The 26925-nt window shown below is 44.1% G+C and overlaps 1 protein-coding gene and 1 non-coding gene across 2 annotated transcripts in view; both read left to right on the plus strand.

Annotated features, from left to right (window-relative positions):
• Positions 1 to 26710, plus strand: part of LBP (lipopolysaccharide binding protein) — a 35096-nt gene extending 8386 nt beyond the window's left edge. The window contains exons 4-15 of the mRNA XM_055543238.1: positions 2646 to 2801; positions 4033 to 4096; positions 7601 to 7664; positions 10188 to 10279; positions 11426 to 11602; positions 13486 to 13545; positions 15479 to 15646; positions 17147 to 17214; positions 17735 to 17777; positions 22466 to 22529; positions 23545 to 23621; positions 26294 to 26710. Of these exons, the coding sequence (XP_055399213.1) occupies positions 2646 to 2801; positions 4033 to 4096; positions 7601 to 7664; positions 10188 to 10279; positions 11426 to 11602; positions 13486 to 13545; positions 15479 to 15646; positions 17147 to 17214; positions 17735 to 17777; positions 22466 to 22529; positions 23545 to 23621; positions 26294 to 26338 (1078 nt within the window). The 3' untranslated portion in view covers positions 26339 to 26710. The remainder of the gene's footprint in view (positions 1 to 2645; positions 2802 to 4032; positions 4097 to 7600; positions 7665 to 10187; positions 10280 to 11425; positions 11603 to 13485; positions 13546 to 15478; positions 15647 to 17146; positions 17215 to 17734; positions 17778 to 22465; positions 22530 to 23544; positions 23622 to 26293) is intronic.
• On the plus strand, positions 24010 to 24082 carry TRNAE-UUC (transfer RNA glutamic acid (anticodon UUC)). The gene has a single exon. It is a non-coding gene; the product is annotated as a tRNA-Glu (tRNA).
• Positions 26711 to 26925: the final 215 nt, after the last annotated feature.

Raw genomic sequence — 26925 nt, forward strand, 5'->3', positions numbered from 1 at the left:
GTTGTTTCATGTCCAGTTCTAACTGATGCTTCTTGACCAGCATACAGTTTTATCAGGAGGCAGGTCAGGTGGTCTGGTATTCCCATCTCTTAAAGAATTTTCCAGTTTGTTGTGATCCACACAGTCAAAGACTTTGGCGTAGTCAATAAAGCAGAATAGACATTTTTCTGGAACTCTCTTGCTTTTTTGATGATCCAATGGATGTTGGCAATTTGATCTTTGGTTCTTTTGCCTTTTCTAAATCCAGATTGAACATCTGGAAATTCTCAGTACTTTGAAGAATTTTGCTTGGAGAATTTTGAGCATTACTTTACTAGTGTGTGAGATGAGTGCAATTGTGCAATAGTTTGAACATTCTTTGATATTGCCTTTCTTTGGGACTGGAATGAAAACTGACCTTTTCCAGTCCTGTGGCCACTGCTGAGTTTTCCAAATTTGCTGGCATATGGAGTGCAGCACTTTCACAGCATCATCTTCTAGGATTTGAAATAGCTCAACTGGAATTATATCACCTCCACTAGGTTTGTTCGTAGTGATACTTCCTAAGGCCCACTTGCCTTCACATTCCAGGATATCTGGCTCTAGGTGAGTGATCACACCATCATGGTTATCTGGGCCCTGAAGATCTTTTTTGTATAGTTCTTCTGTGTATTCTTGCCACCTCTTCTTAATATCTTCTGCTTCTGTTAGGTCCATACCATATCTGTCCTTTATTGTGCCCAATTTTGTATGAAATGTTCCCTTAGACATCTCTAGTCTTTCCCATTCTATTGTTTTCCTCTATTTCTTTGCATCGATCACTGAGGAAAGCTTTTGTATCTCTCCTTGCTATTCTTTGGAACTCTGCATTCAAATGGGTATATCTTTCCTTTTTTCCTTTGCCTTTAGCTTCTCTTCTTTTCTCAGCCATTTATAAGGCCTCCTCAGACAACTATTTTGCCTTTTTCCATTTCTTTTCTTGGGGATGGTCTTTATCACTGCCTCCTGTACAATGTCATGAACTTCCATCCATAGTTCATCAGGCACTCTATCAGATCTAATCCCTTGAATCTATTTCTCACTTCCACTGTGTAATCATAAGGGATTTGATTTAGGTCCTACCTGAATGGTTTAGTGGTTTTCCCTACTTTCTTCAATTTAAGTCTGAATTTTGCAATAAGGAGTTGATGATCTGAGCCACAGTGAGCTCCTGGTCTTGTTTTTGCTGACTGTATAGAGCTTCTCCATCTTTGGCTGCAAAGAATATAGTCAATCTGATTTCAGTATTGACCATCTGGTTATGTACATGTGTAGAGTCTTCTCTTCTGTTTTTGGAAGAAGGTGTTTGCTATGACCAGTGTGTTCTCTGGGCAGAACTCTATTAGCCTTTGCCTTGTTTCATTCTGTACTCCAAGGTCAAATTTGCCTGTTACTCCAGGTATCTCCTGACTTCCTACTTTTGCATTCCTGTCCCCTATAATGAAAAGGACATCTTTTTTTAGTGCTAGTTCTAGAAGCTCTTATAGATCTTCTAGAACCATTCAGCTTCAGCTTCTTCAGCATTACTGGTTGGAGCACAGACTTGGATTACTGTGATATTGAATGATTTGCCTTGGAAATGAACAGAGATCATTCTGTCATTTTTGAAATTGCATCCAAGTACTGCATTTCAGACTCTTGTTGACTATGAGGACTCCTCCATTTCTTCTAAGGATAGACCCCACCAATCTGTGTTCCTGATGTGTTCTCTCAACCAGTGTTTGGTTTCCCCACATCTTCACAAGCACTGGGTATGAAAATCTGCTAAACTTTTTATCTCTCTGATAGATGAAAACTGGCATCGTTATTTTCATTTTTAATCACGTCTCATGTGCTTATGGAGAACGCAATGGCACCCCACTCCAGCACTCTTGCCTGGAAAATCCCATGGACGGAAGAGCCTGGTAGGCTGCAGTCCATGGGGTCGCTAAGAGTCGGACATGACTGAGCGACTTCACTTTCACTTTTCACTTTCATGCCTTGGAGAAGGAAATGGCAACCCGCTCCAGTGTTCTTGCCTGGAGAATCCCAGGGACGGGGGAGCCTGGTGGGCTGCCGTCTATGGGGTCGCACAGAGTCGGACACGACTGACGTGACTTAGCAGCAGCAGCAGCATGTGCTTATTTGTAATTGAACTTTCTGTTAACATCTTGAACCTCTCTTTTTTTCCTCTTTTGTCCTTTCCTTGTTACTCTGTATAAGCTTGTTCTTTTTGTATTAAGGAAATTAACTCATATATTAGCTCATGTGTTAAGCAAATTAGATCTTTGGCTAGCTCACGATGCAATTTTTTAAATTTGCATATGCCATTGTTGTTCTCTAAAGTTTTAATTTTCAGTGCTGTTAAGCTCATAACCATTTCCTTTATGGCTTCTGAGACTTGGATTTGACCTAGAAAGGCTTTTGCCCATCCCTGATCATAAATAAATGGACCCAAGCTTTCTTCTTGATCTTTTATGGTCTTGTTTATAACAAATCTTTATCTCGTAGTAACTATATTTGTAATAATTTCTGTAGTTAACTTCTTACTCTGGTTTCTTTAGTTGGAAATTGAGATTTATATTTCCCCTCAAATGGTGGCTGACCATAGTCTACGAATCACTTACTACTTCTCCTTTCTTCTCTAGGAGACTAGACGGCTCCTTTGACGTGAAGGTCAAGGGCATCACCATTTCAGTCAATCTTCTCTTGGACAGTGAGCCCTCTGGGAGACCCAAAGTGGCTGTCTCCAGCTGCAGTAGCCACATCCGTGATGTGGAGGTGCACATATCAGGAGATTTGGGGTAAGTCACCATGGGGACACTGACCAGCTTGACCCCTGGCAGGAGCCAGAGGCCTATCCAACCCAAGGCCCAAGGCCTCTGATAAGCACGACGGTCCAGGGTACTGCATGGGCCCATCATGTGCACTTGGAGTAATTCTTTGGGGGACCTGCTGAGCTGAACAGAAGCAGATTTAAGCTCAGCGTATTGGTGGTGTGCCGGGCTTCCCAGGTGGCTCAGTGGTAAAGAATACGCCTGCCAGTGCAGGAGATGCAGGAGACACAGTTTTAATCCCTGGGTCCGGAAGAACCCCTGGAGGAAAGAAATGGCCACCTATTCAAGTATTCTCACCTGATAATCCCATGGGCATGGTGGGCTACAGACAAAGGGACCGCAAAGAGTCAGACACGACTGAGCAGGCATTGGTGTGCCATTTCCACCAAAAAATAAAGAGCTTCACCACCATCAGACAAGTGCAGTTTGGCTACGGAGAGAACACAAAGGCTTTTGGTCAAATGAGAGCTTGTGAAAAATACACAAACCTTTGAGCCAATCTCTTCAAGTCTCAGTTTCCTTGATTAGAAAAACATGAATTTGGGACTTCCCTGGTGGTCCAGTGCTTCAGACTCTGCGGTTCCACTGCAGGAGGGGCTGGTTTGATCCTGGTCGGGGAACTGAGATCCCAGCTGCTGTGAGGCACAGCCAAAAATTTTAAAAATAAGAATAAATAAAGATATATTCCCTCAAAAAAGGAAAAGAAAAACATGGATTCTCCAGGTGGTGGTGGTGGTGGTGTGTGTGTGCTCAGTCATGTCCAACTCTTTGCAACCCCATGGACTGTAGCCCACCAGGTTCCTCTGTGGAATTTTCCAGGCGATAATACTGGAATGGGTTGCCATTACCTACTCCAGGGGATCTTCCTCATTCAGGGATCAAAGCTGTGTCTCCCTGTCTCTCACATTAGCAGGCAGATTCTTTACCACTGAGCCACCTGGGAAGTTGCATGGGGTCTCCAACCCCTCCTCTAAATCTATTGAATTTGGGGCTGGGCTGTCAGATGCACTGAATCAGGGGGTGTGCTGGGAAATGGGAGTCTGCATGCTCATTCCATTCAGGATTCTGGAACACAGCAGGGGCCAGGATGGGGTGGGGAGCAGCCCTCGCTTGGAAACTGGCCTGACTCTCCCTGCTGCCCCACTTTCTCTGCATTCAGTGCCACCAAGCTGACCATCCACCATGCTTCCCTCCCCAGGTGGCTGCTGAATCTCTTCCATAACCAGATCGAGTCCAGGTTCCGAAGGGTCTTGGAGAGCAAGGTAAGCTTGTCCAAGCAGCTGGTATTGCTGAGCCTCTCAAGTGTTGGGTGCAAGTCCTCAGTGACCTCTGGACTTGAGCAGCCCTAGGGGCTGGCCCAGGCATATTTGGGCTCAAGGCCCAGAGAGGACAAATCAAGGTCATGGAACTGGTGTGCAGCAAAGCTGAGGGCAAGATGTAGGTGTCTGGATGCCGAGTCTGTTCAGTTAGACAGCAAATGGTCAGATGCTTGGCCAAGGGTCAAACAACAGGGAAAAAGTTGGCTTGGCCTTGCTCACTGCCCCTCCCCAGGTCTGCAGTCCACAAAAGCCGAAAAGGAAATCAACACTTAGGTGCCTGTGGAGACCAAGCAGGAAGCTTTGGGAGTGTGTGGACCATGTAGGAGCTCTGGTTCCTACCTGGGTGAACGCATGAACACCTGCTTTGTATTGCTTTGTATAAACAGCAACAGTGTCAGTTTTCCCCATTTAAAAAAATCCTGTGAAATCTCCAAATTTTGGACTCTCTGGCTAAAATAAAGAGGTTTATGTTAACTTTCAGTTCTCTCATTCACCTGCTGCTGCTAAGTCGCTTCAGTCGTGTCCAACTCTGTGCGACCCCATAGACGGCTTCCTACCAGGCTCCTCTGTCCCTGGGATTCTCCAGGCAAGAACACTGGAGTGGGTTGCCATTTCCTTCTCCAAGGCATGAAAGTGAAAAGTGAAAGAGAAGTCACTCAGTCATGTCCGATTCTTAGCGACCTCATGGACTGCAGCCTACCAGGCTCTTCCGTCCATGGGATTTTCCAGGCATGAGTATTGGAGTGGGGTGCCATTGCTCAATCACCTACTTCACCCTAAAATGCTGTCTCTGGTGTATCATCTACCTGGAGCTGCATTTGTAGCGATGACCGCTTGGGAAGAGAGAAAGTAAAGAAGAGGAAAGGGGAAACACAGGCACACACACCTCTCCTGATCCAAGTCTGGTTTGGCTTTGAGTGCCTCCTGGTGGTTGAAGTGAAAATAGCATGCAGACCCCAAGGATTGGACGTGGCAAGCAGTTCTGTTCCTTTTCTTGTTCTGAGGTCCCAGGGTCTAAGCGAGCTTGGAAAACACCCAGTCCTCTCCTCATGCACCCCGTTGCCATGTTTCCATGCGTTTCTAGTGGGACCTAGTATTCTTCAGTGGTGTGGATTTATGCTCCCCTGTTGATGATGGAGACAATAATGATTAATAGCAATATTATACAATAGTGCTGTGAACCCGGGTCTCCTGCATGGCAGGCAGATTCTTTACCCTCTGAGCTACAGCTTGCCCTGAAGATGTCACCTCCTCATAGGAGCCAGCAGTGACCCTCTCACTAGGCCAGGACCACGTGCATGCTCTAGGACACCTCCCCCCATAAGTCCCTCTCCTCCACTATATCTGTGGAGGATAGGTGATAGCTAGTTAATAAAAAAAAAGCTGTTTAAAGTGAGGACTCGGACTTCCCTGGTAGTCCAGTGGTTAAGAGTCGGCCTGCCAACGCAGGGGACATGGCTTCAATCCCTGGTCTGGGACGATACCACGTGCTGCAGAGCAGCTAAGCCCATGGGCCACTACTATTGAGCCTGTGCTCTAGAGCCTGGGAGCTGCACTACTGAGCACACGTGCCCTAGAGCCTGTGCTCCACAACAGGAGAAGCCAACACAATGAGAAGCCTGTGCACTGCACCAAAGAGTAACCCCGGCTCTCTGCAACTAGAAAAAGCCCGTGTGCCGCAATGAAGACCCAGCACAGCCAAAAATAAAAATAAATAAATAAATGGGGAAAAAAATGAGGTGAGGACTCACACAGCCTTGAACAAAGAAAATATTTACATGTGGATCCAAATATTTTAAGATACAGTAAACGTACATTCCTTTGACCTAAGACGCAGGACCATTCTTTGTAAACAGTCTCTTGACTGGCCTCGCACTGTTCTTCTAACATTTAACATGCATCGGATACAGGTTCCAGCTCAGATTTCTTTAACCACAGTGAGAATCTAGAGATGTTTGCAAAGCGTCCTCCATGCAGAATCCTTCCTTATTTTTATAATTGTTTTCCTGGGAAGCTTTTCTGGTCCACAGCAGTTTACTGACATTTTTTTTTTAAGCAACTCATCTTTCCAAAGCACTTACCTTAGGTTTTTCTGACAAAAAATTCTTTTCTCAGTCATTATTTCATGGGTTTACATAAGAAATAATTTTTAATATTTATTTATTTATTTGGCTACATCGGGTCTTGGTTTCAGCAGGTGGGATCTTTCGTAGTGGTGCACAGATTCTCTGGTTGTGGCACACGGGCTCAGTAGTTGTGGTGTGCAGGCTTAGTTGCCCCACTGCATCTCAGTTCCCCAACCAGGGATCGAACCCACATCCCCTGCATTGCAAGATGGACTCTTAATCACTGGATTACCAGGAAAGTCCCTACATAAGAAATAATTTGAGTGATTGCAATAGCAAGGAAAGCAAACAGGTTTGAGAACATTTCTTGAGCATTTCCATTTCTTGAGAAGCCCACAATTTAACTGGGGCAACAAATTCTGAGTGTTTACTATGTGTGGTGGCCTGTTGGATGGGAGGATTCAGTCTTCCACAAGCAGCTGGGGAAACAAGTGTTGCAGGGAAAAGCCAACTCTGACTCTGTGTTGGAACTGTTTCTTTGACTTGCTTTTCCTTGCTTTTGTTATTGTACATGATGGCCTGCCTCAGAGAATCCTGCCCCTCTGCCTGACTGTTAAATTAAAGTGCCTTTGTTCAGAACCCTAGTCCACTAGTAGATGGCATGAAGGAAGAAATTAACATATCCCCTTTCCAAGGCTTGCCATTCTAGGAGATATTTGCAAGATCGATGGCCTTTTTACTTTGTTTCCTCATCTCCCCCATCTCTGATCTATAAAAGAGCCCCACATCCAGACCCTGAGAAGACAGTTATTTTGAAGCATTAGCCTGCCATCTTCTTGGTCAGCTGGCTCTCCGAATAACATTTCCTTGTCTCACTACCTGTCTCCAATCCACTGGCCTGTCGTTCAGCGTTCAGCAAGCAGAGCGAGTTTGAACTCGGTAACACAAGGACTATTGATCCATCCAGCTAATCTGTTAAGAAGTATCTGCATTAAGTGTACACTTATTTGTGTGGCTATTGCTACTTACTATCTAATTCTGCTGTCCAATTCTAGACCCTGAGAGACTAGGGCTTTCCAAAGGAATAGGTCTTTCATGACAGAGTTTCAGGCGGTACCTCCAGCCAAATTACCTAGCTTCGATCTCCAGTCCTGTGATGGACTTTAACAGGCCCAACTGGACCCTACTGGGGTCCACGTGGGGGCAGACATGTTTTTGATCATTTCTATTTTCTCAGTACCTAGCATATCATAAGCACTTATAAATTTTTGTAGGATCAGTGACCAACTAGCAAAGATGTGAAATGGGACCGAAGCAGTTAGCACAGGGCCAGACAAAAGCCAGCAAACTCACTCGGGCTTTCTTTTCCCATATTTTTCAGATTTGTGAAATTATTGAGGACTCGGTGACCTCTGAGCTACAGCCTTATCTTCAAACTCTGCCAGGTAAGGCACTCCACCCATCCTTCATTCTCATTAATTTTTATAAGTGCATACATTAATATGTATCTTATGAAACTTTACATGGAGCAGCAGTATTAAAAGTAAAAATTAAAAGTCCCCTTTCCTCCCCAAATTTTCTTCCAAGAGGTAAACTCTGTTTTGAGTGTGTACTCTCAGATATTTCCTTTGCATGTACAAATATAAATAAACACATACATAAGCATATGAATATACATTCACATGGGCTTCCCTGGTGGCTCATCAGTAAAAGAATCCACCTGCAATGCAGGATTCAACCCCTGGTCTGGGAGGATCCCTTGGAGAAATAAACGGCAACTCCAGTATTCTTGCCTGGGAAATCCCCTGGACAGAGGAGCCTGGCAGGCTACAGTCCATGGGGTCACAAAGAGTCGGACACAACTTAGCAGCTAAACCACCACCGCCACCATACATTCACATATGTGTTACTTTTGTTCATGAATGTATGTGAATATGCATAATTATGAATATATACATTAGTCTGTAATAGTAGAGACATTGTTCTTTTGTAACCTGTATAACTTGGAGATCTTTTTCCATCAGCACATATAAACTGATCTCATTTTAAAAAACATTTTTGTGGAAGTCAATACAGAGAGAAAAGTGCTCAAACTGTAAGTGGAGTTTTTACAATTTTTTCACAAACTGAGCACACACACTTACCAACTTCCAGATCAATACACAGAACATGACTGGCCTTTCAGAGTCCACTCACGTCTCCTTTGGTCCACTATCCACCCCTCAAGGGTGACCATCCTCCCTACTTCTTCCAGCAAAGATCAGCTCTGCACTTTGTACATGAATGGACCTATACAGTAATCACAGTCTTTTATCAAAAGCAGAAGGCTTTCTCTGTTCAACTTTAAAATATGAGGTCACTCCATGCACCTCCCTGGTGGTCCAGTGATTACGACTTCATCTTCCAGTGCCGGGGGTGTGGGTTCAATCCCTGGTTGGGGAGCTAAGATCCCTCATGACTTGCAGCCAAAAAACCAAAACATAAAACCAAAGTAATATTGTTACAAATTCAATAAAGACTTTAAAAATGGTTCACATAAAGAAAATCTTAAAAAAATAATAAAATAATGAGGTCAATCCATATTGTTCCATATTGTGAGTTCATTCACTCTCCTGCTATGTCATCCACTGTGTCTATGTCTTTCCTTTTTTTTTTTTAATTTGGAGGATAATTGCTTTACAATGTTGTGTTGGTTTCTGCTGTACAACAACGTGAATCATCCATAACGTCTCTCCATTTATTTATCTATAGACCTGTTGAAGGCCATTTGGGTAGTTTCAGTTCTAAATCATTGTGGGTAGTGCTGCTGTGAATATTCTAACTCATATGGACATGCATCTTGGGGTATATACACAGGAGAGAAATTACAGGTTCCTGTGATGTGCCTAGGTTCAGCCTTACCAGATCCTGCCACACAGTTTTCCAAAATGGTTATATAGACCTCATTTTTTTTTTTTGGCGATGCCACTCAGGTTGCAGGATCTTAGTTCCCAATCAGTGATCGAACTTGTGCCACCTGCAGTGGGAGCGTGGAGTAACCACTAACCACTGGACTTCCAAGGAAGTCCCTAGACTTCATTTGAATAACTGCACAGTATTCTACCTTACGGATGTGTCTCGATTTATTTAATGAGCCTGCAGCTGCTGGACAGGTAGGTTTGTTGTCATTCTTTCCTATTGCCAACAACAGGGCAGAGTGCATCTCATACTACCTCTTTGCCTGCACATAAGTGTACCTGTATAAGAGTTTTCTACAAGCAGAGGCCCCAGAGCTAGGCTACACAGGTAAAATTGGCAGGGACAGGCCCTGGACAATTGGAGGTGTTCCCTGATGCCGTGGTCCCCAGGCCTCCACACTCACTGCTAACCTTCCCTTCAGCAGAGACCCACATGGGCACAGAGCCCCAGTGCGTGGGACAGAGAGCTCCTGCTCCCTCAAGGCCTTGGAGGGGAGTCTCTGGGTCCTCTGAACATGGCCCTGCCTTCCGGGATATTTGATTGATATTGGTAGGAGGATGGTTTCCTTGAAGATCAAGGTCTTGGTTATAAAGTTGAAGAGCAATATCTTTGGTTGAAGAATTTTCCCTATCGTATGTCTTCCTCGGTGTGAAGTTCTGGGTATGGAGGGGCTGCCAGACCTGAGCTCCTCCTGTGCTCAGGCTGTGTGTGTGCATGTGTGTGTGTGTGTGTGTGTGTGTGTGTGTGTGTGTAAGACTCTGGAAACTGCTCAGGCTCTGGGATAAGCACACCAGTCCCCTTGTGGCTAAATCATCAGTGGAACAGAAGAAACCACGTCGTCTCTTTCTTGGTGAAGGAGCTCTTTGCCCCAGCACTGGGCTGGGTGGAGGGTCTTAAGGTGGAGGGGCAGGGGGCTCTGGAGACCTCTCCAGAGGGAGAGTGGGTCAGCCAGAGTCCTCATCGCTTCTGCATCGCCCGCCTCCTAATTCTGTCCCTCCCCCGGTTCACAGTCACAACAGAGATTGATCATCTCGCTGGCCTTGATTACAGCTTGATGGGGGCCCCTCAAGCCACAGCCCAAATGCTGGATGTGATGTTCAAGGTAAGGGTCCTGAGTCAGGGGCTTGAGTGGGTCCAGCCCTGGTGTGGCATTCCCTCAGCTCAGCCCTTTCTTGGGGCCCCCTGTTCCCCAGTTTCAGATCTGTCCCTGTGTCCCCATGGTTCCCACTGTGTCAAGGGCAGGGCAATATGGAGTTGTGGGGAGTATTCCCAGAGCCAGGATCCTCCCATGGTGTCTTACATCACTTAGGCCTTGAAACTTCCTTCCTCCCCGGCCCCGCGCTCCACTCCTTCACCTATCCCACCATGCAGGTGACGTTAACCAGAGCAGGCCCTCAATGGCACTGAAGAGCTGGCCAAGAGGTCCTATAGGTTAAAACATCAAAGCTTCTGGTGAGCGTTTCATTAGGGGATCCTGGACATACACTTTGACCCAAAGGAAAGCATCTTTTTTAAAAAAATTTTTGTTGGTGTATAGTTGATTTGAGCGTCCCAGGTAACTCTAGTGATAAAGAATCCACCTGCCAGTGCAGGAGACATGGGTTCAATCCCTGAGTCGGGAAGAGCCCTTGGAGGAGGAAAATGGCAATGCACTCCAGTATCCCTGCCTGAAAAATTCCATGGACAAGAGGAGCCTGACAGGCCCCAGTCCATGGGATCACAGAGAGTCAGACACGGCTGAGTGACTGAGCACACACATAGATGATTTACAACGCTGTGTTAGTTTCGGGTGTACAGCAAGGTGAATCAGGTATAGATATACATATATCCACTGCTTTTTTAAAGATTCTGTTCCCATATAGATCATTACAGAGTACAGAGTAGCGTTCCCTGTGCTATATGGCAGGTTCCCATTAGTTATCTATTTTATATATATATACATATTTTATATATATACACATATAGTGCATATGTGTCAGTCCCAGTTTCCCAACTTATCCCTTCCCCTACCTTATCCCCTGGTAACCATAAGTTTGTTTCCTACATCTGTGACTCTACTTCCATTTTGTAAATAAGTTCATTTGCATCTTTTTTTTTTTAGATTCCAAGGAAAACATCTTTAATGGTGGAATTTCAGGCAGCATCTCTAGCCCATGTTCCCTCATCAGACTCTATAGGCTCCTAGCTCAGGTGTCTAGCCCTGGGATAGACTTAGAAAAGTTCAAATGGATTCTATCTCTCTCCCTAGGGTGAAATTTTTAGCCGAGATGACCGCTCCCCAGTTGCTTTCCTTGCTCCTGTCATGAACCTTCCTGAGGAACACAGCCGAATGGTCTACTTTGCCATCTCTGATTATGCCTTCAACACTGCCAGCCTAGTTTATCATAAAGCGGGATTCCTGAACTTTACTATCACGGATGACATGGTGAGAATCATAGCAGTATAGTTCTCACAAATGACTTCGTCACTTGGTCTTCCTTCCTCTTCCCTTTCCACCCATTTACATCAGTGAAATAGTAAACTATAACTAAGAAAAAAGATCAAGAGCAGAAAAAATATGTTAGCACAATTTCACTTCTCACTTTGGCGGCCAGGAAGCTCAAAGTTCTTTCTCCATTATAACAATTGTGGAAGATTTTCTGGCTTGCTTATCCGTGTTTTACTTTTCCCTCCTGTCTAGATCCATTATCTTTGTGTGTGTGTGTGCGTGTGTGTGTGTGTGTGTGTGTGTGCTGTGTCTTCCTTGTGGCGCACAGGAGCTTCTCTAGTTGTGGAGCATGGGCTCTAGATCACATGGGCTCAGTATTTGCAGCATTCAGGCTTAGTTTTCCCATGGCATGTGGGATCTTAGTTCCCTGACCAGGAATTGAACCTGTGTCTCCTGCATTGGAAAGCAGGTTTTTAGCCACTGGACCACCAGGGAAGTCCCTAGATCTGTTGTCCTCATGCATATTTTCTTTCATTCTGATGGTTTGTGGCGATTTAAAGATTTTAGTGAATGAGGCAGGATAATAGATAAATTCATGAACTGATAAACTCATAAGGTTTCATAGAATAGAAAATAAAGACCACGTTAAAAGTAAGGCACAATTATGAAGACACAGGACCCATAAATTGATTTTTTTTTTAATCACAGATCTGTGTGGGTGCTTCCCATAGTCAAAATGGAAAGAGTGCAGGATTTAGGGATTCACAGTGAAAAGGAGAGAAAGCGTCGCCCTAGCATTTACCTCTAAAACAACTGTCTCCAGTGTGGCTTTGTATAAAGGCTACTACATTTTATAGTGGATAACATCATGAAAATTTCTTTCAGTTTCTTTCATATTTCTGGGTTTTAGGCAGCTGTTTCTTGTAGCTCTTTGTAAAAGCTGAAGCCTCGTGTACCATGTCAGGATGGTGGAGGAAACACAATGCAATCCAAACTGGATGGTCCAGCCAATCCTGGTAATAAATTGGAGACCAGAAGTGATGGATGGAGTGATATCTGTCCTTTGAATGATTTCTCATCCACGCCAGGGTCATTTACTTCTATTGTCATATTTGAGTCACCCCTCCCACCTGTGGTACAGACCTTTCCTTCAGTGGAAGGGATCATAGTAGCTGTGTTTTATTGAACGCCCACTATGTGCTAGGCCTTGGACTAGATGCTTTATACTCACCATTACATTTAGCCCTCACAATAACCCAGTAAGTGGGAACTATAATTATCTCTGGGACCTCCAGATGGCACTAGTGGTAAAGAACCCACTTGCCAATGCAGGAGACGTAAGAGACACGGGTTCAATCCCTGGGTCAGGAAGATCCCTTGAAGGAGGGCCCAGCAACCCACTCCAGTATTCTTGCCTGGAGAATCCCATGGACAGAGGAGCCTGGTGGGCTAACAGTCCATGGGGTCGCAAAAAATTGGACACAAATGAAGCAACTTCACACACACACACATACATGCACACATATAATTATGTCTATTTTATAGGTGAGGAAGTTGAGGCTCAGAGAGGGAAAGGGACTCAGTTGGGATTACATAGTAACAAAGCCTAGAGTCAATCCTAGTTCTGTGAGACTGCAAATCTCACTCTTGTGGATCCTCTGATTGAGTCCTGCATGTCACCTACACCCCAAGGAGAGCAGCCAGGACCCCAGGGATTCATGTGCTCACGGTAAGTGCAGAACAAGCATCTCGTTGTTGCCATGGTAACCACAGGCAGTCAAGAAGCTACATTATTAAATACCCGCCCACTTCCCCATCTCTCTTCAGACCTTCAGCTCTGGCCAGAGCACCTAAAACCTCTTTGTGTCCCTTCATTGCAGATTCCTCCTGATTCTAACATTCGACTGAACACCAAGTCCTTCCGCGCCTTCGTTCCCAGGGTAAGGCTTCCGTTAGCCCTCAGGGTGCAGGTTGAGTCCCCAAAGCCTTCAGGGGTATTTTTTAAAACCTCCACCCTCCTCTCAGCTTGATCAAGAACCAGAAGGCCCGCAGTGGGGTCCCCAGTGAAGGCTGGGTGCTACAGGTTTCCCTTCAAAGTCAAAATGACAGAGGCCCAAACCCTGTGTCTCCTGGGACCACAGGCCACCCAGTCTCTTACTGATGATCTCTGACAATCCCTAGGAATACTGACAAGCCCCACAAAATGTCCCAATTAAGGACACCAAGCAATTACAGAGGGTGTAGTAGGGGTCAGGCCCTGTTCTTGGTGGATTACAAAAATTATCTTTTGAATGGATAATAAATTCTCATGGTTCAAGATTCAAAAGACCTAAAAGATTATAGAGTGAAAATTCCCATCCACTCTATCCCCTAAACACCCAGTTCACACCCCAAGTCTGTCAATATTATTAGATTGCACACACCTTTCTGGGGAGATTCTGTGTATATACGAATAAATGTTATTTGTCTTTCCTCTGTTTTTTTACACAAATGGAGGTATATTTTACACACCAGTTTTCACCTTACTTTTTCCCCTACTGTACCAGAAGATGATTCTGTATAGGTAGGGAATCCAGTTTGCCATTGTATTATGGATTGACCATAGTTTGAGTATCCCGTCTCCCATGGAACGTCTCGTACGTGGAAGGACGTGTACGTTTTTTTGCTTTGCTACATGAGTGACACAGTGAATAACCCTGTAGCTCTGTCATTGCTGGACTAAGCTCTTTACGTGCAACATCTCATTTAATCCCATAGAAATCTACCTGTCTTCTCCTCCACCTTCCGAGTCCCCTCAAGACGCAGCTCAGATAGGCAGTAGTGTTTAAAGTTCCTTTCAGAAGGCTTGATGATGGCTGAGAGGAATTATAATGGTGGGAAAATTGTTAAACTTCAAATACTGCAGTACCTGGGTCACCTCCTTCCGTAAGGCACCCCCACAGCAGGCCCTTTCTCTCCCTAGAACCCCACAGCAGCCCAGCCTGCCGCCATACTGTTGGCACTAGCTTTGGAGGGACCTTGGCCACATCCTGGCTCCAACAGCCCTTTTTCCCCAGAAAGAGGAGGAAACTCCCCCTCCCCCTTCCTGCTCCCATCATAATCAACCTGACACAGAAGCAGCTCAGCTATCCTTCTGAGGTAAAGTGATTTACCTCCTCAACCTTCTAAACATTTCCCTTTTACAATAGAATGTAGATTTTATATTTGTATAGCTAAAAGGCTCATGGGACTGTTCCTCCACCAACTTCCCCCCTACACGGAACAGTCTTGACCCCAAATTAAATTTTAATTAAACAGAAAATTGCCAGAACTTTTTAAATGCTAGAATCTAGGTGTGTCATATCTCAAAAGCACTGGCGTATGCAGTTATCAGAGTTGGGGGGAGCCGGGCGTGCAGGTTCTAGAGAAGCAATAGCTCTCACCGATTGCCCAGGGAAGGGTGTGAAAAGGAGTGAAAAAATTCAGTCCAACCTTTCTGGAGGAGTTTGACAATACCTGGAAGAAGCTTTAAAAATATTCTTGCCTTTGGACTCTCCAGGGACTGTATCCCCCAAAATAATAGCCAAGGGCACACAGGGGAGTGGTCATTAAAAGGCAACACTTTGGAGACAACTTGATGCCCAATAAGATTAGATCAATTGCAGTACCCACACTCAGTGGACTAGAACACAGTTCAGCCAGGAGATAAACGATGCAGGCTCTATATGTCTGACATGGAAGGATGTCCAGTGATACCTTTAAGAAAACAAGGCACAGAGCAATTTGTGGAAATTAAACCAATAGGTGGTCTCAGCTTGCTCTAGCTCCTCCAGGTTGTCCCAGCAAACCTGCATATTTTCTTCTCTTGACAAAATCTCTTCATTCCACCCTCAGATAGCCAGACTGTACCCAAACACCAACTTGGAGCTTCAGGGAGCAGTGATCTCTGCCCCGTGCCTGAACTTCAGCCCTGGAAATCTGTCCACAGCTGCCCAGATGGAGATCGAGGCCTTTGTGCTCCTGCCCAACTCCATCAAGGAGCCTGTCTTCCGGCTCGGTGTGGTAAGGTTCAAAGCCTTTGCAAATGTTGTTGCCTTTTCCTGCTGGTTCTTCCTCGCACTGACTGCCTGGTTAATTCCTTAAGATCAATCTCAACTTAAGGATCCTCAGTTGAGCTTTCTCTTCTTTTTTTTTCTAAGTTTATTTATTTATTTTTGGTTGCTATTGGTCTTTATTGCTACATACAGGCTTTCTCTTGCTGCAGTGGCTGGGGGCTACTCTCTAGTTGCGCTGTACAAGCTTCTCATTGTGCTGGCTTGTCTTGTCATAGAGCACAGGTTACAGGACATGCAGTCTTCAGTCGTTGTGATGCACAGGCCTAGTTGCCCAAAGCATGTGGGGTCTTAGTTCCCAGACCAGGGATCAAACCCATGTCACCTGCATTAGCAGGCAGAGTCTTAACCACTGGACCACCAGGGAAGTCCCAAGATTGGCCTTTCTTGATTGCCCTTATCCCTGATCTATCTTACGACCCTTGTCACTTTTTTCTAATGGCATCCAATTATTTTTCTTCATAGGATTTATGTAAAGACACATATGTAGCTCTTTGCAGGTTTACTTACTTAACGTATGTTTGTTCCACTAAGTGAGTCCATAAGGAGAAGTCCAGATTTAGTGGCTAAACAGTAACAATTGCTCCCAGGTGTTGTATGTGCAATTTAATGGTTGTCATTGTTATCAAAATTGTCATCAATATATTTTAAATTAAAACATAATTTATTATTATTATTACTGTTATTATTTCTTAGAGCTGAATCTTGGCCCTGAGATAGCTAGAAAGGATCCCTTTAGAGATCTCCAGAGATAAGCCTCTGTACTTTGGTGGCTCAGACAGTAAAGAATCCGCCTGCAATGCAGTAGACTCGGGTTCGATCCCTGGGTCGGGAAGATCCCCTGGAGGAGGGCATGGCAACCCACTCCAGTGTTCTTGCCTGGAGAATCCCCATGGATAGAGGAGCCTGGTGGGCTGCAGTCCACGGGGTCACAAAGCGCTGGACATGATGAAGCAACAAAGCACCACACATCTTCTCTTGGTAGTCTGTTCAGAGTTTAATTGCTATCGTAGTCAGCCATGCCATGCTAAGTCACTTCAGTCATGTCCAGCTCTTTGTGACCCTGTGGACTGTAGCCCTCCAGGCTCTTCTGTCCATGGGATTCTCCAGGCAAGAATACTGGAATGGGTTGCCATGCGCTCCTCCAGGGGATCTTCCCAACCCAGGGATCGAACCTGGGTTTCCTGCATTGCAGGCGGATTCTTTACCACTAGTGCCACCTAGGAAGCCCATCATAGTGGTAATTTCAAGTAAAAATGTTCAAGTCCAAGTTCAAACGTTTATTAGCACCTACGATGAGCTTCCTGATAACCTACAGTCCAGTGGGCAAGTTCCTGCTTTAACTCAGTGAGGTATTTGTTTAGAGGAGAAAGCCAGTTCTCATAGTTATGCATCCTGTACATGACAACCTCCTTCATTTAGACCTGTTTCTTTTTACTGGAATTTCCAGGCCACTAATGTGTCTGCCGTGTTGACCTTCAACACCAGCAAGATCACTGGATTCTTGGAGCCAGGAAAGTAAGTCAGCATACTGTCCACGTGGGGGTGCTCAACTGGGCTCACTCCATCTGACACTGCAGCTGATTCAGTGCAGCTGGAGGTGGGATGTAATTGGATCCCCCTTCAACGTTAGGGCCCACCACTGGGTGGGGAAGCAAACTTAAATTTTAGCCCAACCAGCCCAATTCTTTTCCCCCACTAGTCCTGTCTCCTTAAACTCCCTTTCCACCATTACTTCCAAACTTCTAAAGAATTTACTGTTTTACCTTTATCTATGAATTTTAGATATCAGCAATATTGACTTCCTGAAATTACAGAGATTGAGTTCTTTTACACTACACACTTCCCCTCTGCAAGCCTTCCTAGTAAGGTCATATCATTGTTTTTGGTTCCTCAATAATCTTTTTCACTCTCACTCTACCACATCCTTGGCCCTATGCCTTCTCCAGTTGGTGTTTCCTTCTTCTGGGGAATCCCCACATTAGGTTTCCCTTGAACATAATGTCTACATCTCTGAATCTTCTCTGATTTGTTATAGGATACAAGTGGAACTGAAAGAATCTAAAGTTGGACTATTCAATGTAAGTTATTATTGTTTTTATTTAAGAAATGATTAGGGTAGTAATTTAGAGTATTTACTAAGCAATGCTTTGGCAGCTGTAATAGAGAAGGAGAAGAGTTACTCTTGGCCCTAGAAATCATAGAAGTCCCTGAGGACATGAAACATAGAGCAGAACAGTTACCTCCCAATATTAGACAGTGTACAATTAAATCATTTGGTGGACAGAATTCTTTTAATTGCAAGGGGAAAAAAGTCTAACTAAAAGTGTCTTAAGCAAAGAGCAGGAATGAATAGGATCATATACTAAAAAACAAAAATAAAAAAGCTAAGGCTAGAGGTTTCAGGCATAGCTGGATCCAGGTGTTCAGATTAGTGCATCAATATCCACAAATAAATCAATGTAATACACCACATTAACAAATTGAAAAGTAAAAACCATATGATTATCTCAATAGATCCAGAGAAAGCCTTTGACAAAATTCAACATCCATTTATGATAAAAATTCTCTAGAAAGCAAGAATAGAAGGAACATACCTCAACATAATAAAAGCTATATATGATAAACCCACAGCAAACATTATCCTCAATGGTGAAAAATTGAAAGCATTTCCCCTAAAGTCAGGAACAAGACAAGGGTGCCCACTTTCACCATTACTATTCAACATAGTTTTGGAAGTTTTGGCCACAGCAATCAGAGCAGAAAAGGAAATAAGAGGAATCCAAATTGGAAAATAAGAAGTAAAACTCTCACTGTTTGCAGATGACATGATCCTCTATTTAGAAAACCCTAAAGACTCCACCAGAAAATTACTAGAACTAATCAATGAATATAGTAAAGTTGCAGGATATAAAATCAACACACAGAAATCCTTTGCATTCCTATGCACTAATAATGAGAAAATAGAAAGAGAAATTAACGAAACAATTCCATTCACCATTGCAACGAAAAGAATAAAATACTTAGGAATATATCTATCTAAAGAAACTAAAGACCTATATATAGAAAATTATAAAACACTGGTGAAAGAAATCAAACAGGACACTAATAGATGGAGAAATATACCATGTTCATGGATTGGAAGAATCAATATAGTGAAAATGAGTATACTACCCAAAGCAATTTATAGATTCAATGCAATCCCTATCAAGCTACCAACGGTATTCTTCACAGAGCTAGAACAAATAATTTCACAATTTGTATGGAAATACAAAAAACCTCAAATAGCCAAAGCAATCTTGAGAAAGAAGAATGGAACTGGAGGAATCAACCTGCCTGACTTCAGGCTCTACTACAAAGCCACAGTCATCAAGACAGTATGGTACTGGCACAAAGACAGAAATATAGATCAATGGAACAAAATAGAAAGCCCAGAGATAAATCCATGCACCTATGGACACCTTATCTTCGACAAAGGAGGGAAGAATATACGATGGATTAAAGACAATCTCTTTAACAAGTGGTGCTGGGAAATCTGGTTAACCACTTGTAAAAGAATGAAACTAGAACACTTTCTAACACCATACACAAAAATAAACTCAAAATGGATTAAAGATCTAAACGTAAGACCAGAAACTATAAAACTCCTAGAGGAGAACATAGGCAAAACACTCTCTGACATATATCACAGCAGGATTCTCTATGACCCACCTCCCAGAATATTGGAAATAAACAAATGGGACCTAATTAACCTTAAAAGCTTCTGCACAGCAAAGGAAACTATAATCAAGGTGAAAAGACAGCCTTCAGAATGGGAGAAGATAATAGCAAATGAAGCAACTGACAAACAACTAATCTCAAAAATATATAAGCAACTCCTACAACTCAATTCCAGAAAAATAAATGACCCAATCAAAAAATGGGCCAAAGAACTAAATAGACATTTCTCCAAAGAAGACATACAGATGGCTAACACACACATGAAAAGATGCTCAACATCACTCATTATCAGAGAAATGCAAATCAAAACCACTATGAGGTACCATTTCACGCCAGTCAGAATGGCTGTGATCCAAAAGTCTACAAGCAATAAATGCTGGAGAGGGTGTGAAGAAAAGGGAACCCTCTTACACTTTTGGTGGAAATGCAAACTAGTACAGCCACTATGGAGAACAGTGTGGAGATTCCTTAAAAAACTGGAAATAGAACTGCCTTATGACCCAGCAATCCCACTGCTGGGCATACACACTCAGGAAACCAGAATTGAAAGAGACACGTGTACCCCAGTGTTCATCACAGCACTGTTTATAATAGCCAGGACATGGAAACAACCTAGATGTCCATCAGCAGATGAATGGATAAGAAAGCCGTGGTACATATACACAATGGAGTATTACTCAGCCATTAAAAAGAATACATTTGAATCAGTTCTAATGAGGTGGATGAAACTGGAGCCTATTATACAGAGTGAAGTAAGCCGGAAAGAAAAACACCAGTACAGTATACTAACACATATATATGGAATTTAGAAAGATGGTAACAATAACCCTGTATACAGGACAGCAAGAGACACTGATGTATAGAACAGTCTTTTGGACTCTGTGGGAGAGGGAGAAGGTGGGATGATTTGGGAGAATGGCATTGAAACATGTATAATATCATATATGAAACGAGTTGCCAGTCCAGGTTCAATGCACGATACTGGATGCTTGGGGCTGGTGCACTGGGATGACCCAGAGGGATGGTACGGGGAGGGAGGAGGGAGGAGGGTTCAGGATGGGGAACACGTGTATACCTGTGGTGGATTCATGTTGATATATGGCAAAACCAATACAATATAGCAAAAAAAAGAATGAAAAGCCAAGGGAAGTTATTATAGGACTGTATGAAATCATGTGTGCGAAACTTCTGAAAAGGTAGTGCACTATAGAATTTAAAGAATCTTTCATGAATTTTTTTAAAAAGAAAAAAGAACATATATATATATATAAAGAGAAGAATCTCTGTCTCTCCATTCTGCTTTCATCTGTTTGCTTCATTCTCAGGCAGGTTCTTCCCACTGGTGGAAAATTCCCAAATTTCCTGTAGTTTTATTAAAAAGAAAAAAAAAACCTACCAAAAAAAAAAAAAGATCGTGTGCTAGTCCTTATTGGGTTATTCTTAATCAAGTTCCCATCTTTAGCCAAACATCTTGGCTGGAAATTGGACAAAGCCAATCAACCAGCTTGGGTTTCATCTCCCCAGAACCAAGATTTGCAGTCCCAAACCACGTGGACTGAGAGAGGAAAGGAGCATTCCCCTGAAGAAAATAGGAATTCTATTATTTAAACAAAAAGAACTGATGGCTGGGCAAGCGAAACCAAGAGACAATTTCCACAAAGAGAAAAACGTGGCCGTGGTGAAACGACCCCATATGAAAGGAGAAAAAAGAATGGGAAGATTTGCGTGGGCTGAAACACTCAGGGAGAGATTTCTGAAGAGGGAAAGTGGGGTGATGTTCCTCCTCACAGGCCAAGGACGAGATGGAAAGATTTTAACCTACAGTAGTTGGCTACCTTTTTACCATCCTATGGATACTGGTCCTCTCGGACCCCCCTCTACCTGCCCTCTACTGACCAAACTTTCCCTCAGGTACAAGAGGACATAAACAAATAAGTGTGAGGAGAGACACTGCTCACACAGACCCTGAAGGATGACTCCTTTCAGAGAATGAAGGATGAAGTGAATAATGGCACACTAATACTGTGTCCATGCGTGGCATGTAAAAATGTCTGTGAAGTAAATTATTCATGTGTAAAGAGTCACAAAAAGTCATCCTGGGACTTCCCTGGTGCAACAGTGCATAAGAATCCACCTGCCAATGCAGGGGACACAGGTTTGATCCCTGATCCAGGAAGATTCCACATGCCACGGAGCAACCAAGCCCAAGCGCTGCAAGTTTTGAAGCCCATGTGTCTGGAGCCCGTGCTCTGCAACAAAAGAAGCCACCACAATGAGAAGCCCGTGCAACACAACTAGAGAGGAGCCCCCACTCACCACAACGCATAGCAACGAAGACCTAGCACAACCAAGAAAAGATATTTTAAACTAAATAAATATTTGTCTAAAGTCATCCTATCAGGTTTTCCCAACATTAACTGTAAAAAACAAGACCTGTAGACTCATATAAATCTGGATTCAATTTCTAGAAAGTCACTTTCATTCTGTGGGCCTTAGTTTTCTTATCTGTGAAATGGGGGCATTAATATTAACTTTGAAGACTTATAGTGAATCTTTTATATATATATATATATATATATATATATATATATATATATATGTCATGCTCTGAGTCCTATACCTGGCACACAGTGAGTGTTAAAAGTTGGGTTTCATAATTTTTGTTTCAACTTTAAAATCATTTTTTGTTATGTAAGTGATTTCGGAAAGCATTTTCACTGCAAAAAGAAAAATTAAATACTAAATTTAAGGCTAAGCCAAACCTTGATGTTCTTCCTAGAGGAAAGATTGTGTAGGTGTGGTGGTTGTACAGTCTTCCAAAATTTTCTATTGCTTTGTACACATATGAACGCGCATCTCAAAATAGTTTTATCTTATAAAACAATAGCATGATGTTGGTATCTACCTGAAATTTGCTTTTTTTTTTTCAAGGCTTTTGCCATGTCAGCATTTACAGAACCACCCCACCCCCAAGGGTGGCTCTTTGTAGGTTTGTCGGTGGGCAAGATAGTACATGTGGTTATGGTGTACCTCTCCTATTCTCCACTAGGTGGAGCTGTTGGAGGCACTGCTCAATTATTACCTTCTCAACAACTTTTACCCCAAGGTCAATGGTAAGAATCACTAAGGACTTTTCTAAGTCAAGAGTGGACACTGCTCTTCGGGGGAAAAAAAGCTGGAACCAGGGCTCTCCTGCAGGCTGCGTGATCTGGGCGAGTCACTTATCCTCTCAGTTTCAGTGGCCTGTCTGGGAGACGGGAGTGTTGAAGTTGGCCTCATCTTCTTCCACGGTTCTAAGGAGGGTTGGGGACACGGGCAGTTTTGGGAGCACAGGAAACCTCCTCCTAAGAGAGAAAGAAGGGCTCACAGAAGTGCCCACACACACCCTGAAGTGACAGGTGAAAGACTGAGAACCAAGTTAACACGCAGAGCACAAGGCAAGGTGCGTGCGTGCTCAGTCGTGGCCGACTCTTGGCGACCCCATGGGTTGTAGCCCGCCAGGCTCCTCTGCCCATGGGAATTCCCAGGCAAGAATTCTGGAGTGGGTTGCCCTTTTCTTCTCCAGGGGATCTTCCCAACTGAAGGATCAAACACATGTCTCCTGTGGCTCCTGCATTGGCAGGATTCTTTACCACTTGAGCTACCTGTCCACCTCTAAATTTACATTTCCCCATTAGTTGCCAACTCCTTTGTCAAAAACTAAACCATAAAGACCTAAACCCTCTTTCCATGAGGCCCTGCTTCATTTGGCTTCAGCAGAAAGCAGGATACAGGTCGGGGGCCGAGAGCAAGTACCCACTAGCTTCTTATCATGAGTGGACGCTGCCCCATCCTTGCCTCTACCTCCACAGAGCACCATGGCTGAGAGTTCAGGCTCCTGTGTCAGCCTGCCTGGCATCAAGCCTCAGGTCTCCCACTTTCTAGCTGTGTGACCTAGCACAAGTTACTTGGCCATTCTGTGCTTCAGTTTTCTTCTCTGTAACTTGAGAACAGTAATCCCAATCTTCAGTTAAAATTAAATGGGAATATACTATGTATGGAGTTTCCAGAGAGGAACTTTTTTTTGGTAAAATTTTCTCCATTATTATTTACTAACCAAGCTCTCAACATTCTGCCTCTACCCTCCAGATAAGTTGGCAGAAGGCTTCCCCCTCCCTCTGCTACGGAAAATTCAGCTCTACGACCCCATTCTCCAGATCCACAAGGTCAGTGGGTTCAGCGGGGCTCTGAGGATTTGGGGAGGGGGTTGGTGAGCTTTCCTGGTTGGCAGGCTATAACTCAGTGGGTGGGACCCAACCCAACCCTGCAGCTGGGAAAGCCTGGACGGGGCGTGGAACAATTTGGGGTCAGCTGGGATGTCATGAAGACATCCACATGTACTTTATAAGTGGCACCTAATACAGTGTCCTTTATTAGGGCAGGAAGGATTTGACACAATCTGTGTCACGACTTTTCCACCTCGCCCCCACCATGGGTGACCAAGGGGAACCTCAGGATGAGCTCATTTTGAAAATACAGCAGTCCTAAACACACCAACAGTTCAGGTTCTGCAAGGCATTTGTATGTTTTTGAAATTTCTCATTTCTTGGGATTTCCCTAGTGGTCCAGTGGTTAGGACTCAGCACTTTCACTGCTGAGGGCCCACGTTCAATCCCTGGTTAGGGTACTAAGATTCCACAAGCCTCGCTGCATGGCCAAAACATAGATTGGAATAGAATGGAATGGAATGGAATGGAAAAGAATAGAATAAAGTGGAATAGAATAGAATTTCTTCTAATTACTTAAGTGGAAGAGGTTTGTCATAGATTCATGTTTGGTGTGCTGCTGCTGCTAAGTCACTTCAGTCGTGTCCGACTCTGTGCGACCCCATAGACGGCAGCCCACCAGGCTCCCCCGTCCCTGGGATTCTCCAGGCAAGAACACTGGAGTGGGTTGCCATTTCCTTCTCCAATGCATGAAAGTGAAAAGTGAAAGTGAAGTCGCTCAGTCGTACCAACTCTTAGCAACCCCATGGACTGCAGCCTACCAGGCTCCTCCATCCATAGGATTTTTTCAGGCAAGAGTACTGGAGTGGGGTGCCATTGCCTTCTCTGATGTTTGGTGTGCTGACCCTCATAAACCCATTGCCCCACCACACCCACAGCCTGACTTACGTGTCCTTCCTTCCAGCCTGTTGTTTTCTCTAAGCACTTTTTGAAATTGTTTTGGATAGTTGCCTTGCTAGCTGTCAGACTTGTTTTCTTTCTTCTCTTTTTTTTCTTTTTGTTGGCAATTGAGTCTCCTCTCCACCTATGTTGAATACTGTCCCAACCATGCCATGAACCATTGTTTATAACTATTTGAATATCGAGGAATATGTCTTATTCTTCATTAGACTCTCCACTATTCTGGCTGGGCATTTTATGCACCGTCTGTGCCCCATGGTTCAGGTTATCTTTCTAGAACAGCATCTGTGAGGTGGGATGACTGGGTTGGCAGACTTATGAGCATTTAAGAACATACTGCTTTGTGCCTGATACATAGTCAACATCCAGCAAATAACAGCTACTGAAGAGAGTGACAGGCAGCAGAGTGATCAGAAACATTGAAACAGACATCACCTGTCACATTTGAAAAGCAAATGTCTGGAGCCCTTTTGGACCCAGAGATAGTCAACATCCAACTCTTATTGAGAGTTTGTAGGGAGTGAGACAGATCATTGTTGAAAGCAAGGACTGAGTGACAGTTCACTCAGCTGGCCTCAGTTTCCTCCTCTGTAAAATGGGATGTAGCCCAAACCTCACTGGGCTCTTGTGAAGATTAGAGATTTTAGCTACTTGGCGTAATGGAAGTCATTAGAAGATTCATTAGACTGACCCTTAAGTGACGGGTTTGAAAGTCCCCAGATTCGCTTATATGCAGATTTTTTTTTTTCAATGAAAAGTGAAAGTGAAAGTCATTCAGTTGTATCCAACTCTTTGCAACCCCATGGACTATACAGTCCATGGAATTCTCTAGGCCAGAATATTGGAATGGGTAGCCTTTCCCTTCTCCAGGGGATCTTCCCAACCCAGGGATCAAACCCAGGTTTCCCTCATTGCTGGCGGATTCTTTATCAGCTGAGCCACAAGGGAAGCCCAAGAATAATGGGAGTGGGTAGCCTATTCCTTCTCCAGCGGATCTTCCTGACCCAGGAATTGAACTGGGGTTTCCTGTGTTGCAGGTGAATTCTTTACCAACTGAGCTATCAGGGAAGCCCTTTTTTTCCCATAGTAAATACTAAGTTATTACACCATCTGCACAGCTGGTTGAATCTGGGCATGCTGAACCACAGATGCGAGGAATCATGGATACAGAAAGCTGACTATAAGCTCTACATGGATTTTCCACCCATGGAGCGTCAGCACCCCTAATCCTCATTTAACAACTGGTCAACTGTATATATAATCACATGCATTAGAATTTTGAGGTCAACTCTGCCAATGTGTTTTCGCCCCCAAAACCAGAGAAAGAATTGGATTTTGCTCTGCGTTCAGAATTCCCGTGCCTTAGGTGATGGAAACTTATGAGGGGGGAGGAGAGTAAACCCCAGCAGCTCACAGTTTTGTGTTATTTGCCAAGGAGAGAGAATTTAGGTGACATGAAGGACATTTATGAGGTCTGCCAGAAAGCAGCAGCTTGGGAAATGACAGATAAATTGCCACCTTAGAGAAGGTAGCCGGCAAAAGCTGTGCATTATGGAGACCTTGGGGACAGAGACACAGGCTCGATTTATGTGCTGACCTGGTTTCTGACAGAGCGTGTGCTTCCCCAGATGTGGGCCTCCCTTTAAATCAGAGATGCGTCTTTTTGGAGTAGAGAATGCTTTCGTCATCCCATCCTGTCTTATCTCTCCTAGGACTTCCTGTTTTTGGGGACCAACGTTCGGTACCTGAGAATTTGAGGGCAAGGTGAAAGATAGGGCTTGGAGGCCACAGCTGGATCACCAAGTTGCATTTCCAGATGTGCAGCATTTTCCTGGAGATTCTGGGAAGAAGAGGACGTCTCTGTTATCAGCGGTGGGGACCTGGCCTCTTCCCCCACCCTTTCAGCAGGTGCACCCACGCTCTCTCTGACTCCAGATTTTACCTTCCCACCAGAATAGTCCATCCTCACCCACTAACCTATCCTATCTTTAAGGGCAGGCACTGTATTTTTTATTCACCACTGAATTTGTGCCCAGCAGAGTGCTGGCACTTAGTAGGTCCTCAATAAATATTTATTGAATGGCTCAATGAAAGAACCACCTGGTACTTCAGCTGAACTGCCATACCACCCACCCTCTGCTACCTAAGGGGTCTTTGGATGGTCAGCTCCTTCTGTGGTCTCCAAGGATGAGCCCTGACTGCATTCTCATTTCTCAGCACCACTGTTGTGGAAACCTCCATGAGGGAACATGGGATTTTGCTCCCTCCTCAGCCCTGGAGCTGGTGCTGATGCTGGCTCTCTCAGGCACTTGTCTGTCTCAGTTCATGGACAGTTCATGGGCTC

This window comes from Bubalus kerabau, chromosome 13 (assembly GCF_029407905.1).
Source record: "Bubalus kerabau isolate K-KA32 ecotype Philippines breed swamp buffalo chromosome 13, PCC_UOA_SB_1v2, whole genome shotgun sequence".
In the NCBI taxonomy this organism is placed as follows: domain Eukaryota; kingdom Metazoa; phylum Chordata; class Mammalia; order Artiodactyla; family Bovidae; genus Bubalus; species Bubalus kerabau.